Below are 19,410 nucleotides of genomic sequence, written 5' to 3' on the forward strand. Positions count from 1 at the left end.
AATGTCAACTAACAGTCACACCGAGGGAAACTTGAGCAAAAGAGACCTCAAAGCCTGCTCCCACAGTGACACACTCTTCCAACAAGTCCCCACCTCCTAATAGTGCCACTCTCTTTGGGGGCCATTTTCTTTCAAACCACCACAACCTTAAAACATAATTTTTATAGTAAGACTTGAGCTTTAAACACATAGGAATTTTACTCTGTTATACTCTGATGTAAAGACTCTATGTTATTGACCAAAACATTATGTAGTATGTGACTATATTTTTACAGAAAAATTTTAAGTTGCATAAATAGTTGAGAGACCCTTGCTTTATCTTTCAATTAGAGGCTACATCTTGTGGATGTTGTGGTGTGTGTGTGTGTGTGTGTGTGTGTGTGTGTGTGTGTGTGTGTTTGTATAGGCCAAAGGTCAGTGTCAGCTGTCTTTCTTGATCATTGTCTGCCTCATTTTTTGAGTCAAGTCTTTTGCTAAACTTTGAGCTTACAGATTGATTAGACTAGCTGGCCTGCAAGCCTCAGGGATCTTTTTGTTTCTCCACCACCCCAGCCCTAGGGTTACAGTCATGCACCACACACCTGCTTTGTATGTGGGGACTGGGCATCTGAACTCAGACCCTCAGGCGTGCACAGCCAGTACTTTACCAATGCACCATCCCCTGTCCCTTCTCCTATAGTTGGAGTCCTTCCTTCAGTTGCATGTCTAAGCGTACTGTTTGTCTTCTGTGGCACTGTTTATTGAAGCTAGCACCTGGTACATGCTAGACATGTCCTCTACCATTGAACTACACATCTCTAGCCTTGCTGTGTGTGCTTTATTTTCCTCCTTTTTGTTTTGTTCTTGAGTTAGTTTTTTCTTGTTATGTTTATAAATCTTTTTTATTTACTTTTGGCCCTTAAAGGTGTACTTCTTTTTTTTTTTTTTTTTTGGTTTTTTTAAATTTTCTGTTAGTTTGCTTTCTGAGTCTTGTAGCCAGCTGCTCAATAAAAGATCGCTGTCTGTCCGATTGGTTAAGAAAGGTGTACTTCTTTATTTGTCTTAGTGATGGCTTTTGGATGATGATATGTAACTCTACTGACTTAATATCTATTTAAGTATTTTTACTATTTCTCACTTCACAATTAAGTAACTTTATAGAATAATTCAGTATTAAAAACCTAGCTTTACTGCATATTATTCAGTCTTATATATAATTACTTAAAGTTTTTTTAATTGTGTAGCTGTATGTACCACAGTATAGGTGTAGAGGTCAAACTTTGCAGAAGCAGTTCTCTCCTTGTACTTTTACATGGGTTGTCGGGGATTGATCTATCTCATGGCTCACTTGTGAAGTGAGTGTCTTTACCCAGTGAAAAGCAGATTTTTTTTTTTTAAAAAAAGAAGCTGTCTTTTGGACTGGGGAGTTAGCTAGTTCAGTACAGTGTTTTCTGTGTAAGCACGAGAGCTTAGTGCCATACTCAGAACATAGTAAAAATGCCAAGCATGGTGGCACATGATTGAATTCCCAGTGTTGGGGAGGAGGAGGAGGTAGGTGGGTCCCTGGGGGCTTTCTGCTCAGCCAGTTTAGCCTAATCTGTGAGTTTCAGGCCAAAAAGAGATCCTATCTCAAAAAACAAACAAAACCAGTGGTGGATGGCTCATCTCTTCATAGGTTCTGGGCATTGAACTCGGGTCATCAGGCTTGTGCACAAGCGCCCCTGACCGCTGAGCCTTCTCGTGGCCATCTTCCAGCACTTCTCGAAAATCTGCCGGCAGTGACTCCTTTCAGCTTCTACTCGTATGAAAGGCCTTAATTTAGAGAAGGGTGCTTTAAAGTTCTGAATTGACCTTTTTTTCTTTTAAGCAAATATGTTAATACTGTGCATTGTTACCCCATTCCCCCTTTTGATATTGAGATAGAACCTTCATCTTTATATGTGCTAGGTGTATCATTAATACTGTTTCTGAGTGTTAGATAACCTTCTCTGGTTGCTTTCTACCTTCCTCTTTCTTTTGGATATTTGTCTTAGCAGTGTTCTTTTTTCCTCCTTAGGATAGGTATTTCAATTCATTCTGTGTGAGATTCACTTAGCTTTTACCCACAAATGGACGTGTGTGTGTGTGTGTGTGTGTGTGTGTGTGTGTGTGTGTGTTGTTGTTGTTGTTGTTGTTGTTGTTGTTGTTTTAATATCAAATGTAGCTTCTCTGTAGGCACCCAGGAGCACTAAGATTTCTGCCTGTGTTCTAGTTGATCTCTAGCTCTGTCCCGGTTTTTATAAGATGGTCTTTAGGGGGAAGGGAATGTGGCACAGTAATAAGAGTACCTGCTTAGCATGTACAATGCCTTGGGATTGATCCTCAGCAAACCCAAAGGAAAAAAAAAATACATTGTCTATAGATAGAAAGCAGGCAGGGTGATTGTGATTATCTTTGCCTGTGGACAATTCCTGAATATAATGATTGCCTTTATTTTTATTGTTTTATATTTTAGTGGCAAGACTATTATCATATTGGCGATTCCATCATGCTTTAAAAGGGAGTTATCTTTGTTTAACCCTAATTTTTTTACACTCTTGTAATTTTGTGTTATTGAGAAATTATGACTGCTTAAAACATGTGTGTGTATACATATTATATATATGTTAAAACATAATATATAAAGATCTTGAGTGGAACTTTGTAAATGAAATTTCTCTACAATATTTTCCTAAAGAAATCAGTTTTCTTTGGTTGACTGACATTTTTGCATGATATGTCTTATGGCTGATATTTGCAATCCTAGATGTGTATTAAAACTACTTATAGTGATTAAAAAAGATACCCAGGCCTAAGTCCAGATTGAAAACAAACAACAACAATAACAATAAATAAAACTGATTCTAATCCAGGCTGGTTAAGAATCCTTTACTGTATGTTTTGTTTGCCACCACTGTCTAATCCTTAACAAAGTTATCTTTGCTATAAACATCACCATCTACTTCATTAATTGTGTCTATAACTGTTTCTGTGGGCTTCTGCCCAAGAGACCTCATTATAGTTCCCAGTGCCTTTGTTGCTACAGTTCTAATCACAGTCCCTGTCAAGTAGAGAAAAGGCTCTGAGTTCTTTCTCAACCTCGTTTTCCATTAGTTCATCTGCCATGCTGCAGATGCAGCCAGTTTCCAAGATAAAACCCATTCAGTTTGTTCACTTCACTTGTCTCAGTATGGAGACACAAATAAAAGAACCTAGTTCCTTTCTCAGAATGTCTGAAACCTTGCTCACAAGATCATTCTGTATTTTACTGAAGAGAACTAGGACAGAGAGAGTTGTCTGTGTCATCCAGCTATTGACTGTGAGCCATAATATATCTAAGTCATGTCAGGATTATCAAGTGCTTTATCTAAAATGTGGAAGCCCTCCCCTCATTGCATCCCTAGCACTAAGAAAAAAGTTCATTAAGAGATAATACAGTGCTCGCTTCGGCAGCACATATACTAAAATTGGAACGATACAGAGAAGATTAGCATGGCCCCTGTGCAAGGATGACACGCAAATTCGTGAAGTGTTCCATATTTAAAAAAAAAAAAAAGATAATACAGTTCCTGGAAAGCTAGTAAATTCTCAAAGCAGGATAGTTGTTACAGTCTATAGATTAAGAAATATTTGGATATGCCGGGCTGTGGTGGCTCACGCCTTTAATCCCAGCACTCAGGAGGCAGAGGCAGGCCTCTGTGAGTTCGAGGCCAGCCTGGGCTACCAACTGAGTTACAGGAAAAGGCGCAAAGCTACACAGAGAAACCCTGTCTCGAAAAACAAAAAACAAACAAACAAACAAACAAACAAAAAGAAATATTTGGATACAGTAATCTAAGGGTACAGATAAATTTGGCTGACATAGATAACAGTTGATAGTAGGATCATTGAAATTGAGTTTTGAATGTATGATTAAATATGTAAGCTGGGCACGGCAGTTCACACCTTTAATCACTGCTGAGGAGTTAGAGGCAGACAGGTCACTGAGATCTAGGCCAGCTAGAGTTACATGGTGAAACCCTGTCTCAAACTATTACCCCCCCCCCAAAAAAAAAACCCTCCACAAAAACAAAATCTCTACTACCAACAAAACAAAAATAGCAACAAATTATGTGTTGAACAATGGCATATCTGAAGAAAAATAAGACATTGTTTAATACAAAGGTCTCCCTGTATATTCAGCTTAGATGCAAATTAAGATGAGTTAGATAATTGATATACAGTGACAATTCTAAAAATAGAATACCGTAATCATTTGGCAAGTTGAATAGTAGAGTTTAGGACATAATTCAAAGGCTTAAACCTCAAAAGACTGAAGTTACAAGTTAGTGAGTCTCCGTCTTAAAGTTTTTGGTTTTTGGTTTTTCGAGACAGGGTTTCTCTGTGTACTTTTGGTGCCTGTTCTTGATCTCACCTGTAGACCAGGCTGGCCTCAAACTCACAGGAATCTGCCTGGCTCTGCCTCCTGAGTGCTGTGATTAAAGGCGGCGTGCGCCACCATCGCCTGACTAAATATTCAATCCCCCCCCTTTTTTAAATTTATTTTTTATTTTCTTAAAAGTTTTATTTCATTATTTTATAAGTATGAATGTTTTGCCTGCATCTAACATCACTTGTGTGCTAGTGGAAGCCAGAAGATAATGTTGTTGGATCTCCTGAAACTGCTGTGTTGGGGCTGGGAATTGAACCTGGGTCCTCTGGAAGAGCATTTGTGCTCTTAACCTCTGAGCTATCTCTCTACTCTACTTCTGATTCTCAGTCTTAAGTTAAAAAAAAGGCAGGCTCCCTCCCTCCCTCCCTCCCTCCCTCCTCCCTCCCTCCTCCCTCTCTCTCTCTCTCTCCCTCTCTCCTCCCTCCCCCCTCCCCCACACAGGGTCTCAGTGTGTAGTTCTGGCTGTCCTAGAACTCACTCTGTAGACCAGGCTGGCCTTAAACTCACAAAGGTCTACCTGCCTCTGCCTTCCAAGTACTAGGATTAAAGGGGTGCACCACCACACCCGGCTAAGAAAAAAAAAAAATCTTTGTTGTTCATTGTTCATTTACCCATGAGCACCATATTTTCAAATATTGTGTAACAAATTACATAAATAAAATCTATTTTTTAAGGACAAAAGGACTACTGAATTATGAGAGAACTAGATTATTCATTATATTGTGTATTAGACTAGGTGAAAGAAGAGGAAGTTTTTCTTGAAGCATTCTAAACTAAGTCCTGAACATATATAATTTTTTCTTAAGACATTTTGATATACTGAAAATAGCCCTTCAGATTAAGGGGCCGGTGAGATGGCTTAGCGGTGACGGTGCTTGTGCCAAGCCTGACGACTGAGTTCAGTGCCTCGAACTCACACGGTGGCCAGAGAACAAATGTCTGCCAGAGTCCTCTGACCAGCACTGCACCTTGTGGCATGTTTGCACATGTACGGTACATAGACGTGCTCTAAATGTGTACAGAACCTTTTGAAAATCACTTAAGATCCAAGTCTTAAATTATTTTTAAAAGTACTTTCAATATCAATTGTCCATTGGTTCTTTTCATTTTTGGTACAATTTTAATTAGTTAAGAGAAATTGGGTTGGTGACATAGTTCAGTAAGAATGCTTGCTACGCAAGCATGCAGAACATAAAGAATAGGTCAGATGATAAATGAAGACACTGGTTTCTGGGTCTTGTGCCCAAACTAGGATGTATTAAAAGATTTTCTCTTTCTGCTTATTTATTTGTGATCATCCACTGTCTCCAGTTTACGCGGTTCGTATACGTGAGTGGGGCTATCCACCGGAGCTCTGTACTACTACGGAGAGCCGTGCCCCTGAAGAAAACTAGTCATGGGTTCTCAGTATGGATTCATTACTGTCGTTTTCTGAGACCGCGTCACAGTGTCTCTCCGTGAGACATGTGCTGCCATGTCTGCCAGGATCTCAGGGCTGGGAGATGGCCCAGCTGTTAAAGGCACTTACTTGTTCTTTTCAAAGGACCTGGGTTGGACTCTCATACCCACATGGTTGTTAACTCCAGTTCCAGGGGATCTTATGTTCTCTTTTGACCTCTGCCATCACCTGGGTATGGTGTACATATACATACATACATACATACATACATACATACATACATACATGTAAAGCAGTTATACACAAAATACTTTTTTTTCTTAGACAGGGTTTCACTGTCTAACAGTCCTGACTGTACTGGAACTCGCATTGTACACCAAGCTGGCCTTGAACTCACAGAGATCTGCCTGCCTTTGACTCCCAAATGTTGCGATTAGAGGCGTGTGCCACCGCCACTCAGTTATAAGATAAATTAACAAAACAAAACAAAACATGATCTCACTGTTTCCTAGCCTCTTCATGGACTCCTTCCTAGTTTGAGCAATCTGCCTGCCTAAGCCTCCCTAGACTATAAGTACATATTATAAGCATATAAGGATCCCTCCTATAGTAAAGCATATGCATTTTGTGCTATCGATTAACTCTTATAGAAATTTTAATGTGTTTGACCCTTTATGGAGAGTTTTCTCAAAATAGTTGTGAACTAACTGAATAAGAATCTCAAACTGAAAATTGTATTTACTTGGGCATGGTTTCACTGGTTATGCATAATGTTTGTGAGATTTTTGTTATATTAGCATGATGTATATAATGGTAAGTGGACACACTTCTTACCTCTTCTTTGTATCAAGAAATAGCAGTCAGGTGTTGGAATTAAAATGCCATATGAACACTGGACTCTTAAATTTTTTTTTAATGTAGCAGATTTATTATATATGTATTTTTGGAACTCTAGTGATTTTGATAGTGTTTGTATAGTATATGTTTTATGATTTAAATTGTGTACACCTTATTCAGATATTTCGATTAAAAATATAGAACCTTTAATTAAAATTCATATAAGTAAGAGTACTCAGTTTTCTGAGGAAATTTTTCTTTCATGTGTCTTTTCTACATGAAATGGTATTGGATTGCCATTAACAGTTGCTGTTATAATATACAAGTGACCAGCAACAGATAGAGCTACTTTAAGATTGACTCATGTAACTGTTATTTCCTAAATGTTATTATAAATATTCTGTTTTGAATATAGTTTTTGTTTGTTTTAAGGTATCAGTTTTTGGAAGAAGCTTTTCAAAATCAGAAAGGTGCAATTGAAAATCTGTTGGCTAAGCTTCTTGAAAAGAAGAATTACGTTCACTTTGCCGCTACACAAGTGCAAAATAGGTAAGTCTGTAAGAACTGTTAAGGAAGAATGCATCTAGATCAAATGTTTTTCCTACGACATTAAACATTGATAGAAGACGTAAATTTTAATAGACAAAATGATAAAGTTTGCGCTTGATGTATTTGTTAAAGTTTACCAACATTAAAAAGATTTTGAGGATATATCATTGATTTTTTTAATAATTAATAAAACTTCAATGTATATGAGCTTTGAACTTGGAAAAATAACTTAATATGAAGACAGCTGAGTTATAAAATTAAAGTAGAGCTTGTGTGGAGATGCAGAGAAAGTACTGATAGTAAACAGAGACTTCAGTGGGTAAGAATTGTTGATGGGTAAGCCCGAGGACCTGATATAGTCCAGCACTCTCATAGAAAGCTGAGTGTGGCTCTACACCCACCATTAGCCCAGAGCAGTGAAAGGGAGAGACAGGAGGAGGACTCAGGCTTGCTGCCCACCAGCCTAGCTCCAGGCTCAGTGAGAGACCATCTCAAGGAACATCCAACATCTTCTCTGGTCTCTACACTGTGCTCTTACCCCCACACATATGTATGCAAACATAACATAAAACAAAACAAAACAAAACAGTAGTGAACAAATTTATTTTTTCATCAGTTATTCAAAACTACTTAGCTTACTAGCAGCAATATAAGGTGAATCTGTAATACAGATTTTGGCATCCTAAGCACCCAGCCGCTGTTATTTTCATCATTGCCATGACTATCATCTTCATTATTTTATAATTATTCTATTTAGGTACATTTATGTATTTTATTTAATTTTTTTGTATTTAAAATTTTTTAACTTTATTTTTTCTTTGTGTTTTTCACATCATGCGTCTTGATCCCATTCATTTCCCTGTCCCTTTGTATCCACCCTCTGCCCTTGTAACCTCCCCCCAAAATAAAATAAAATTTAAAAGAAGAAAAGAAAGAAAAAAAAAAAAAAAAAAAGACGGGGCCTGGAGAGATGGCTCAGAGGTTAAGAGCACTTGACTACTCTTCCAGAGGATCTGGCAACCACATGGTGGCTCACAACCATCTATAATGAGATCTGATCCCTTCTTCTGGTATATATGTAAAATACATGAATAAATAAATCTTAAAAAAAAAAAAGGAAAAAAAAAAGAGGGAAAAATCAATCTTGTCATGGAAGCTGTCTGGTTTGAGGCCTGGTTTCTGCTACACTATCAATGCTGGGCCAGCACTGGGACTCCTTGGATATCCTGTTGTTGCCCTGTGTTGTAGAGATCCTGCAGCTTTGGGTCTGCAGGACTGGTTTAGGTATATTTGTAGGGTAAGTGGTAGTAAGCTCTAAAGAGGGCAAATTAATAAAGTTGGGACTCTTTTTACTGGAAAAAAACATACTTGGAACTGGAACACTTTAAACCTGGAAATTCCTGAGAGTGATGCGTAGGGTTAAATTGTAGTTAATTGTGTAGACTCGATGATACTGAAACTTTGTCTTGAATATTATTAAAACTATTAGTTTATGATGGTAAAATGGCACATAATAAGATGTACAAAGTATTACATATTTGAATAAATAAAAAGTGGTTTGTGTTTGACGGAACTTTTCATCTTTAGTGAGACCACAAGAAAATAAAAGGCAAGACTGGAGAGATGGCTCAGCAGTTGAATACTTACTGCCCTTCAGTGGATCTGGAATTGGCACCCAGAATGCATGAGGCTGACTTGTTGTGTGTGGGTGCTGGGGTCTGAACTTCATTCTTTAACTCTGCAGCAAGTTCTGTTAATCATTTTTCTCTCCACAACTCCCCTCCCCAGTATTTAAAATTTTTATTCAATATTTTTCTATTAAAAAAACTTAAATAAAAATGTATATGTATATTTGCCTGCTTATCTGTACATGCACCAGTGTGTGCTCACAGAGGCCAGAAGAAGGGATTGGAATTCTGGAACTAGAATTACAGATGGTTATGAACTTCCTGGTATGGGTACTGGAAATGAACCTAGGTCCTCTGTAAGAATAGCAAGTGCTTTTAACCGTAGAGCCATCTCCAGCCCACTTTATTCATTCATCCACCATCTATCGATTCATTCATTCACTCATTCATTCATTTATTTTGGGTTTTCAAGACAAGGGTTCTCCATGTAGTTTTGATGTCTGTCCTGGATCTCGCTCTGTAGACCAGGCTGGCCTCAAACTCAGAGAGATCTGCGTGGCTCTGCCTCTCAGATGCTGGAATTAAAGGTGTGTGTCACCACTGCCTGGCCATTATTTAAAAAATTTGTTTTATATGTATGGGTGATTTGCATGTGTGTATATCTGTAACACTGCATGCCTGGTGCTTGAAGATGTCTGAAGGTGTTAGATCCCCTCAAACTGGTGTTACAAATGGTTGTGAGTTGCCCACATGGGTTCTGGAAATCAAACCTGGATCCTCTGAAAAAGCTCCTTACCTCTGAACCATCTCTCCACCCCACCCCACCCCATTAGTTTTTAATGGACATCTTTTTTTTTTTTTTTTTTTTTTTTTTCGAGACAGTTTCTCTGTGTAGCTTTGCGCCTTTCCTGAACTCACTTGTAGCCCAGGCTGCTCGAACTCACAGAATCCGCTGGCTCTGCTCCAGTGTGATTAAGGCGTGCGCCACCACCGGCCGGCTAATGGACATCTTTTTAAGTACAGTAAGTTCTCTCTGAAACTATTTTCTGCTTCATTGTGCTTCATGACTTCTATTTTTTGCTGTAGTTGTTTTATGTTGGAGGTCTGTATATTATATTACGTGTGTGTGTGTGTGTGTGTGTGTGTGTGTGTGTGTGTGTGTGGTTTCAAGACAGGGTTTCTCTGCGTAACAGTCTTGGCTGTCCTAGAACTCACTCTGTAGACCAGGCTGGCCTCAAACTCACAGAGAGATCTGTATGCCTCTGTCTCCCAAGTGCTGGCATTAAAGGCATGTGCCACGACCACCTGGCAGCAACTTTATATTTTATTTACTTTTTTCTATTTACTTTAATAAGGACAGAATTCAATAAAATTTGCAAATAAGTAAGCAAGCAGTCATATGCAGGCAAAGGAGGAAAAAATTGCATTATATTGCCGAGAGTGTGTTAAAATTGTGTATATATTTGGCTAATGGAAGACAGTGTGTACAAAAGTAGAATATATAACAGATAAAGACTAGATATTATGGTTGAGTGTTGACATTTTACTTATATTAATGAGATTGCTTGCTTCTCATTTTATAAATATGAAAGCAGTCTAGCATTTTATACATGTAACTAGAATTTTAATGTAATTATAGGTGGATATTTATTTATGAAATAATGTAAGAGGTATTTTTTAAAAATGGGTTGCTTTATAATCTTTGGGAATAAACACATTCTTAGCAAAAAAAGAATGCTCTGGGTCACTGCTAACAGGCATACTTCCTACCCCCAATGATTTAATATATGTTGTGGATTTTTTTTTAAAAACTATCTATAGTGCAAAGCCAATTTGAGAGGAAATTATGAAACAATCTTAATTAGAAGCCACATTTGAAGTGATAAAGTTTGAAATGAAACTGGATACTTTTAAATTCCTGCTCTTTCAAAAGGTTGTAACTATTCATTGTGATATTATTTTGTATTTTGTTTGCAGAAAGCATCTTAAGTGGAATTTTAAAAATAAGGATTAGACAATATATATGTAGTAAATTTGATTGACAGCCAGTAGTGTTAGACATTTGTGTATCACATTCATGCCATAATTATGTGATGAATAAAGTGGTCTTTGTGAGCTTAATTTAAATTACTAAATATAGAATTCATTCTTTGTATGACTACTGTGGATCTAATTAAGTGGCTAGGTCTGGTGCAACATAAGTTGTACATGTTGACAAATACTTACCTTTAATTACTTGGAAAAGTGCCTAGTTGGATGAATTCAGACACAGGTTGAGCTGATAAACTAATGGTGCATTTCTCTTATTCAGGATTAAAGAAGTGAATGAGACTAACAAACGAGTAGAACAGGAAATTAAAGTGGCCATTTTCACCCTTATCAATGAAATTAATAAGAAAGGAAAATCTCTCCTACAGCAGCTAGAGGTATGGTTAAAGCCAAAATGAAACAAAACATGCTTCTCTTGCTCTTCAGCTGTTCTGTATGTTTATTGAAAGCTCTTTTAAATGGGTTGGGGCATATTCTTCCTTGTAGCATTTTCCTGAGGATCCAGGATTGGTACTACTGGGAAAGAAAGCCTTTTATGTTTAGTTACTTTGTAGTTGATTTTATTAACACTTTGACTTTTTTTTTTTGGCCTATTTTGAAATCACCATGTTAGTCTTGAGTCTATATAGAGCCTATCTCTGTCTCCCAAGTGCTGGGATTAAAGGTATATACCGCCATGCCTGACATAAAACATTTTTTTCTTTTTTTAAAAAGCCATATAATTGCCGGGTGGTGGTGGTGCACGCCTTTAATCCCAGCACTTGGGAGGCAGAGCCAGGCGGATCTCTGTGAGTTCGAGGCCAGCCTGGGCTACCAAGTGAGTTTTAGGAAAGGCGCAAAGCTACACAGAGAAACCCTGTCTCGAAAAACCAAAAAAAAAAAAAAAAAAAGCCATATAATTAGGTAATAGTGATACTGCCTTAGGAAATAATTATTAATAAAGCATGATATAAATGAAGACAAAACAAGCCCTTTGAATTTCTTTTCTTCCTTTCTGGCAAGAGGCCTCAATTTACCTTCTTTATATAAATAAAGTTGGGCTTATGTTTGAGCCATTTATGTATTTCTATAATTTGCCAAAAATGTTCCACATTTTGAAATATATAAACCTTGAACTTAATTACTAAGTTTTTTTTTTTAATTTTTAAAGATTTAATTATTATGTTATTATATAGTGTTCTGTCTGCGTGTATGCCTGCATGCGAGAAGAGGGCACCAGATCTCATTATAGATGGTGGTGAGCCACCATGTGGTTGCTGGGAATTGAACCCAGGACCTCTGGAAGAGCAGCCAGTACCGCTGAGCCATCTCTCCAGCCCCATAATTACTAATTTTATAGTATTAGGTCTCTTTATTTCATATTTTGAGATTAATATGTAGTTATAAAATTTCTGAGAATCTAGTTCTGTTTTGAAATCCAAATGAAGTTTTTTGTGCTTTGGTTTTTCAAGACAGGCTTCTCTGTGTAGCTCTAGCTGACCTGGAACTTACCCATAGTCTAGGCTGACCTGGAACTCAAGAGAGATCTGCCTGCCTCTGCCTCCCAAGTACTGGGATTAAAGACACGTGCCACTACTGTCTGTCCCCTAATTAAGTTTTAATCTAAATCTTTACTGCCCAAAGTTAATGTGTTTTCAGAAGATTTCAAATGCGAATTTTAAATTTTTACCTTTTATTGTTTGTTTGTTTATTTATCTATTTATTTATTTTTGGAGACTGGGTTTCTCTGTGTGGTCCTGGCTGTCCTAGAATGCACTCTATAGACCAGGCTGGCCTTGAACTCAAAGTAATCCACCTGCTTCTGTCTCCCAAGTGCTAGAATTAAAGGCATGTGCCATCATTGTGTGGCCAAATGTGAATTTTATACAAGTTGAGGTTTTTAAAGTATAAACATTAGATCATCTTTAGAGGGTTGTTTCTATTTCATTTATCCGTAGAACCCTTTAAAAATATGAGACAGGTAGCAATGTGTAAAAGAAATCTTGTGAGCAAAATATATGAATTCTTGTCTTTTAAATACATTTTACATTGGAAAATAGTAGTGATATTAAAAGTCTTGAACATTTCGTTGATGTTTGGAGTCTTATTCCTATTGTACCTTGTAGTCAGTGAGTTTTGACCCTAGTAGAGTTTTTTTCCCTTTGGAATAACCATTAGACTCCAGAGCAGTCAGTAGTAACTATTTTTGATACATTTTAATGTATTATAAATACATTTTATCCATACATCTAAAAGTGGTCATTGTAAATCTATTTCAAGAGCTTCAGAATTTTAAAATGCATGTTAATACTAAAGTGTATATAAGAATGTTTCTGATAAATATTTTATATGTTCTTAACACATTAATAATTTTTAAAATAGCTATTTCTTGTATTAATACTTTCCTAAACTGTAAAAGAGAGGTCGCCCTACACTTTGTTCAAGAATTCTTTTTGTCTTTTTTGGAGGGGGAGCGTTGTTTGTTTTTGGTGTTTTGGAGCCAGGGTTTCTCTGTGTAGCTATGGCTGTCCTGGAACTCGCTCTATAGGCTAGGCTGGCCTCGAACCCACAGAGATCTGTCTGCCTCTGTCTCCTGAGTACTTGATTACTTGATTAGAGGTGTGTGCCAACACTGGCAGAATTGATGATTTCTAGTATGATCAATATTCTTTCTGTCTGTCAAACACTTTTGTCCATTTATTTATATTATAAATGAACTTGTTCCCTTTTGAAAAATACTCTTGAGTAAATGAAGTTGAATGTTTTGGGGGGAAGAAAATGGTTAAGGAAGAAGTAGATAGGTTATTTTTGGCAAGATATATAGGACATTGCCCACCCTTTTTGGGTAGTGGTTTCTTATGAGAAGTTTATTCTTCCTTGCAGCATTTCCCTGAAACTGGTTTTTCTTTGTGAACTTGGTTATACCAATTTGCCTAATTTTTGTTATACCAGTTTGCCTAATGTCTGAAATTTATCATTTTTCCCTTTTGTTTGAGAAATTTTAACCTTGTCCTAAAGCTGTACCAGTAGGTGGCACTAGTAACTCAGTATTTTCTTTAACCCAGAGAGTATAGTTAGTTAAGATTATATAACATGATTCTTCAAGATCAGCTCATATTGTTTGGATTAATCTAAAAGCAAGAAGACACTATTTTGAACAGTTATTATTTGATGAAAGAAAAGCCATAAACTACTGCTGATGTCCTGAATGGAGTGGATTAACTTAGTACTGAATGTCTAGTTCCACTTTAGTTAGTTACTTCCTTCAGATTGTTCATAGACTCATGAAATAATTACAAGCTTCCCTTGGTCCATTGTTTGAAGGAAGTAGAGACATTTATGTATGTGACCTTTTAAACTCTCTGGTGACACTCCTGTTCTGTTTCAGAATGTTACAAAAGAAAGACAAATGAAGCTCCTGCAGCAGCAGAATGATATCACAGGCCTTTCCCGGCAGGTGAAGCACGTCATGAACTTTACCAACTGGGCCATTGCAAGTGGCAGCAGCACGGCACTGCTGTATAGCAAGCGGCTGGTGAGACACAGAGTATCTGTTTTTACTAAGGGACCTATTGTTTACCAGCTGGAATGTTTGCATTGTAAATATAAAAACCTGCTTAAAGTATAAGTAAGCATTTTGGCTACTGTAACCGTCTGTATATAAAGCTACAGAGTAGCTAAGCTGGTGGTATATAATTATAATTCCAGTCAATACTTGGGAAATTGAGGCAAGAGAATTGTGAGTTCAAGGCTAACTTGAACTACATTTAATTTTAAGACTGATGTGATTTTTTTTTCCCCCCTTGAAGATTACTTTTCAGTTACGTCATATTTTGAAAGCACGATGTGATCCTGTTCCTGCTGCCAATGGAGCAATCCGTTTCCATTGTGATCCCACCTTCTGGGCTAAAAATGTAGTGAATTTAGGTGAGAAATCTTTTCAAGGATATGGTTTGGACTATTAATTTGCGAAGAGAAACCATTTAAGCAAATTCTAGATAAAATTTTTAACTTTAAAATGTTAATAACATAAGAAATGTGCTATGTTGGAAACTCTTTAGTTGTAGGCTGTTTTTTGCTTTTGGTGCTGGTGTTGAACCCTGTCTTCTGGCACTCTGAGCATGCTGTCTGCTCTTCAGTCCTTGTAGAGTGTAGTTCATTTGTAGCCTTTCCTTTTCAAAATTAACATTGATTGTTTTATATAGAAATGATGACTGTCTGCATAATGTTTAGATGTTTAGTAATTCCTGTCTGGTGGTGCAGTGGAGGAGGAGCTTGAGAACACTGAAATGTTCTAGAGTCATGTCCCAAGGAGTATTAGACAAAAGGAATTCTTCACTTGATAAAGAAACTATGCTTTTATTGCTCCACATTGTTGACCTAAAGACCATGGGTAAAAGGTGTTTGGGTAGACAATAAAAACAAAAAACTTGAGAACTAAAAAGTCAAGCAAGTGGTTCATATTGTCATTTTAGTTACTAAGGAGACTGAGGCAGGAGGAGTTTGAGGCCAGTGTAGGTGACATAGTAAGATCCTGTCTCTGTCACATGAAATGAAATGGAACAAAATGACTCAGATGAAACCTGTCATCCATTGGAATATCTTCACTTTCAAAATAATCATGTCAGGGCCAGGTGGTGGTGGTGCACGCCTTTGATCAAAATAGTCTTGTCCTTGAGATTTGAATTGTACCATTTAAAATAAGGCATTCCTTGGGTAAATGAAAGACAGAAGACACTCAGTTTTGACCTTTGATGCAGCACCAGAAAATCACTATTGTTTGGCGCGCGTGTGCACAAGCAATTTGTTGTTGTTGTTGTTCTTCATTTTCAAAAAGTTAAAAAAAAATCATTGACTGTAACAGATTTTTTTTTGGTACCCTCCAATATCTACCTTAAATCGTGCCTTTTTAGAACGTACCTTTTATTCTCAGCAAGAAATAACTATATAAAAAGGGAGGGAAATGACCAGTTTACAGGAATAAATGGTGTAAAGCATTCTGAATTTCCATAGAAAATGATTTTACTCTTACCATTGGCAATTGGAGAGCAGACAGGAAGATGGAGAGATGGCTCAGTGGTTAAAGCCTAGCCACTCTAGGAGGACACAGATTTGATTCCCAGCACCACATGGCAGCTCACAATTGTCTGTAACTCCACTTCCAAGGGATCTGATGTTCTCTTCTGATCTCTTCAGGCACCCAGGCATACAGTGGTGGTGCACAGATATATGTGCAGTCAAAACATTCATACACATTCAAAAAAAAAAAGAAAGAATTAGTATAGCAACTATCATGAGTATCCTGGAGTCTTTGTCATGGAAGAATTGATTCAGACTGACTGGATCCTTCCTCTAATAATGTCTCTTTCAGTCTCCAGCCAGCTAGCCTGGGTTATGCAGCAGCAAAGACACCGTGCCTCAAACTAGCTGGAAAGGTGAAGACTGACATCCAAAGGTTGTTCTCTGACCTCCACATGTGCACTGTTGTGCATGCCCACAGCCATCCACACACACACAATGCACATGCACACACATAAATCACACCACCACATGTATGAGAACAGATAGTGTGTTTTGAATAATGAGCTTAGGGAGGGTTCAAGGGGCTTTGGAATCTATTTAGTTTCTAATTACTATCTTTAGACCTAGCGCTCATCTGTGCTTTGCTGTTGGATGCTCTGAGATGCTAATTGTCAGGAGGAGGAAAAGATAATGATTCATCTATAGAGTGGGCAATTTAGTTGATTATTTGTAAATCCTTCTTATTTTTTTAAACCCTCAGGTAATCTAGTAATAGAGAGTAAGCCAGCTCCTGGTTATACTCCTAATGTTGTAGTTGGGCAAGTTCCTCCAGGTACAAACCACATTAGTAAAACCCCGGGACAGATTAACTTAGCACAGCTTCGACTCCAGCACATGCAGCAACAAGTGTACGCACAGAAACATCAGCAGTTACAGCAGATGAGAATGCAGCAACCTCCAGCTCCCGTACCAACAACAACCACAACAACGCAACAGCATCCTAGGCAAACAGCCCCCCAGATGTTACAGCAACAGGTAAGCATTGTGTCTCTCCATCAGTGGTAGAAATTACAAAGATCATCAGACCCTGCATCCTTCATTCTGTGTATATTAATTACACATTCAGAGTTACTAGATGGAGTTCAAAGACCAGATGTGGTGCAAGTTTGAAGAATATAGGTGTTAAGTAAGAGCATGGGAAGCAGTGACTTTTTTGGCCCTCCATATTATACCCCCCAACACCCATGAGTGCACACACAGACACATAAAATTGTGAGCCAAAGAACCAGATTGTTTCTAAGATCTGTTGCATTCTTTAGGCATTTGCTCAAATTATTCTTTGGTCTTTTGTTTATGTACTACTTTACAATCAGTAGTGTTAACTCCATGATGAGATGAATTAATGTTTACCATCCCTACCGCCTCCCTCCCTCCTTCTCTCTCCCAGAAAAGGTAGATAGAGAAATTTTGGAGAGACCAACTTTTTATAGTAGTTACCAATCCTATAAATATTGGGGTTATAAAAGGGAATACAGCTTATTCTATTTGCTTTATACTATTCTGTTCTCATTGAATTACTTTATCATTTTATGTTTGAAAAATTTTAGAAGTATATGTACTGAATGTGGTGTTGTACAGCTTTTATCCTAGTAACTGGGAGGTAGAGGCAGGCTGATCTCTGAGTTCAAGGCCAGCCTGGTCTACAGAGTGAGTTCCAGGACAGCCAGAACTACACAGAGAAACACTGTCTTGAAAAAAAACAAACAACAAGGGGAAAATATAAATTCCATTTCTACTTTTTATAGCCTCCAAGATTGATCAGTGTGCAAACAATGCAAAGAGGCAACATGAACTGTGGAGCATTTCAAGCCCATCAGATGAGACTGGCTCAGAATGCTGCTAGAATCCCAGGGATCCCCAGGCACAGCGGCCCTCAGTACTCCATGCTGCAGCCCCACCTCCAAAGACAAGTATGCCTAGAGTTACATTTGTAAGAGTCATGCAATTTTCAACCTAAAAGACATCCTTTTTCATAATTAGTTGTTGGTGTGTCTTTGATACTTCTGACAATTTGTTGTATATCTGCTTGTCCCAGAAAAAATACATACACATGAAAATGTGTCTCTTTAAGCTTATCAAATACTATGGATTAAGATACTCTTGTGTAACTAAACCCATTACCTACAGAGTGAAATAACAAGGAACTTTTGATTTACTTTAACTTACAAATGATAATTCTGAAAATCAAAGTTAGAACTTAAATTTTCTGATATTTTTATTGTGCTTTTTAATATGACATTTTGATACTGATAACTTAAAGAAAATTTTAAGTAATAGGGCTAGCTGTATGTATGTATGTATGTGTTTATATATTTTTTTCTTTTCTATGAAGTATAGATATGCTTAATCTTAAAAATTAGTGCGGGTTAGGGTGTAGCTCAGTTCTAGAATTCTTGAAGCCCTGGGCTTGATCTCTATTACTGCCAAGAATCTCTAAGATAACAATAATAAAGTAGATTAAGCCAGGTTTAGTCGCTATTACTGTAATCCCAGTGCTAGAGAGGTAGAGGTAGAAGGATCAGAAGTTCAAGGTTACCCCTGTCTTCCATGGAGAATTCAAGGCCATCCTAGGCTACATTAGACCTTGTCTCAAAAGGCCAACTATCTTAGATAGGGATGAAGAAATGGCACAGTGGTTAGAGGCACTCTACTCTTACAGACGATCTATGTTTGGTTCTTAGGACTCACTTGGCAGCTCAGAATCATCTGTAACTCCAGTTCCAAGAGGTCTAACACCACCTTCTGGCTCTTGAGATCACTGCACACACGTTACACAGAAACTCATGGAGGCAACACACAAGTACACAAATAAATAAATAAACAAATAAGTAAATAAATGAAATTTAAAAAGAAATAAAATACAAAAAAACAGTTATTTCGAGGCAGATTTATAAATTATAAATTTAAATAAACACAGTATGAACTATTCATGAGTTATGATTATAAAATGAAGTGTTTTTAAACAGTATTTCAAGTTATAAACAGTATTATTATTATTTTTTAAACTCAGTGAGTGCTTTCTCAAAACATGGACATGCTTTGGGCTGAGTATGGTAGTGCACGCCTGTAATCTTAGGACTCAAGAGATAGAGTAGAAGTAGCGGGAGTTGGAAGCCAGGCTGGTCTATAGAGACCTTGTCTAAAAATGAAACAAGCATGCTGAAGAGGCCCTGAGCTATAACCATTTTGGGGATTGGGAGTTTGTAGATGACTTGGGCTCTGAGCACTTACTGCTCCTCTTGCAGAGGACCATAATTTAATTCCTAGTGCTAACATGGTAGCTTACAGTTACCTGTATCCTCCAGTGCCAGGGATCTAGCACCCTCTCCTGTATGTATGTGGTGTGTTTAAACCAGTCAGGCGTACACACACACACACACACACACACACACACACACAGAAACTAATACATCTTAAATAGAATCAAATAATTTCCAAAGAAAGCCTAGAATAAACTT

The 19,410-nt window shown here is 37.5% G+C and overlaps 1 protein-coding gene and 1 non-coding gene across 3 annotated transcripts in view; both read left to right on the forward strand.

Moving 5' to 3' along the window:
* The window catches only part of Trim33 (tripartite motif containing 33), a 95,243-nt gene that overhangs the window by 47,254 nt on the left and 28,579 nt on the right, over positions 1–19,410 (forward strand). For both annotated transcript variants that reach the window (XM_028877324.2, XM_028877325.2), the window contains exons 5-10: positions 7,098–7,214; positions 11,154–11,268; positions 14,259–14,405; positions 14,680–14,797; positions 16,653–16,927; positions 17,698–17,862. In XM_028877324.2, the coding sequence (XP_028733157.1) occupies positions 7,098–7,214; positions 11,154–11,268; positions 14,259–14,405; positions 14,680–14,797; positions 16,653–16,927; positions 17,698–17,862 (937 nt within the window). The remainder of the gene's footprint in view (positions 1–7,097; positions 7,215–11,153; positions 11,269–14,258; positions 14,406–14,679; positions 14,798–16,652; positions 16,928–17,697; positions 17,863–19,410) is intronic.
* Positions 3,435–3,541, forward strand: LOC114698593. The gene has a single exon (XR_003735384.1). It is a non-coding gene; the product is annotated as a U6 spliceosomal RNA (small nuclear RNA).

Source organism: Peromyscus leucopus, chromosome 6, assembly GCF_004664715.2.
Source record: "Peromyscus leucopus breed LL Stock chromosome 6, UCI_PerLeu_2.1, whole genome shotgun sequence".
NCBI lineage: Eukaryota > Metazoa > Chordata > Mammalia > Rodentia > Cricetidae > Peromyscus > Peromyscus leucopus.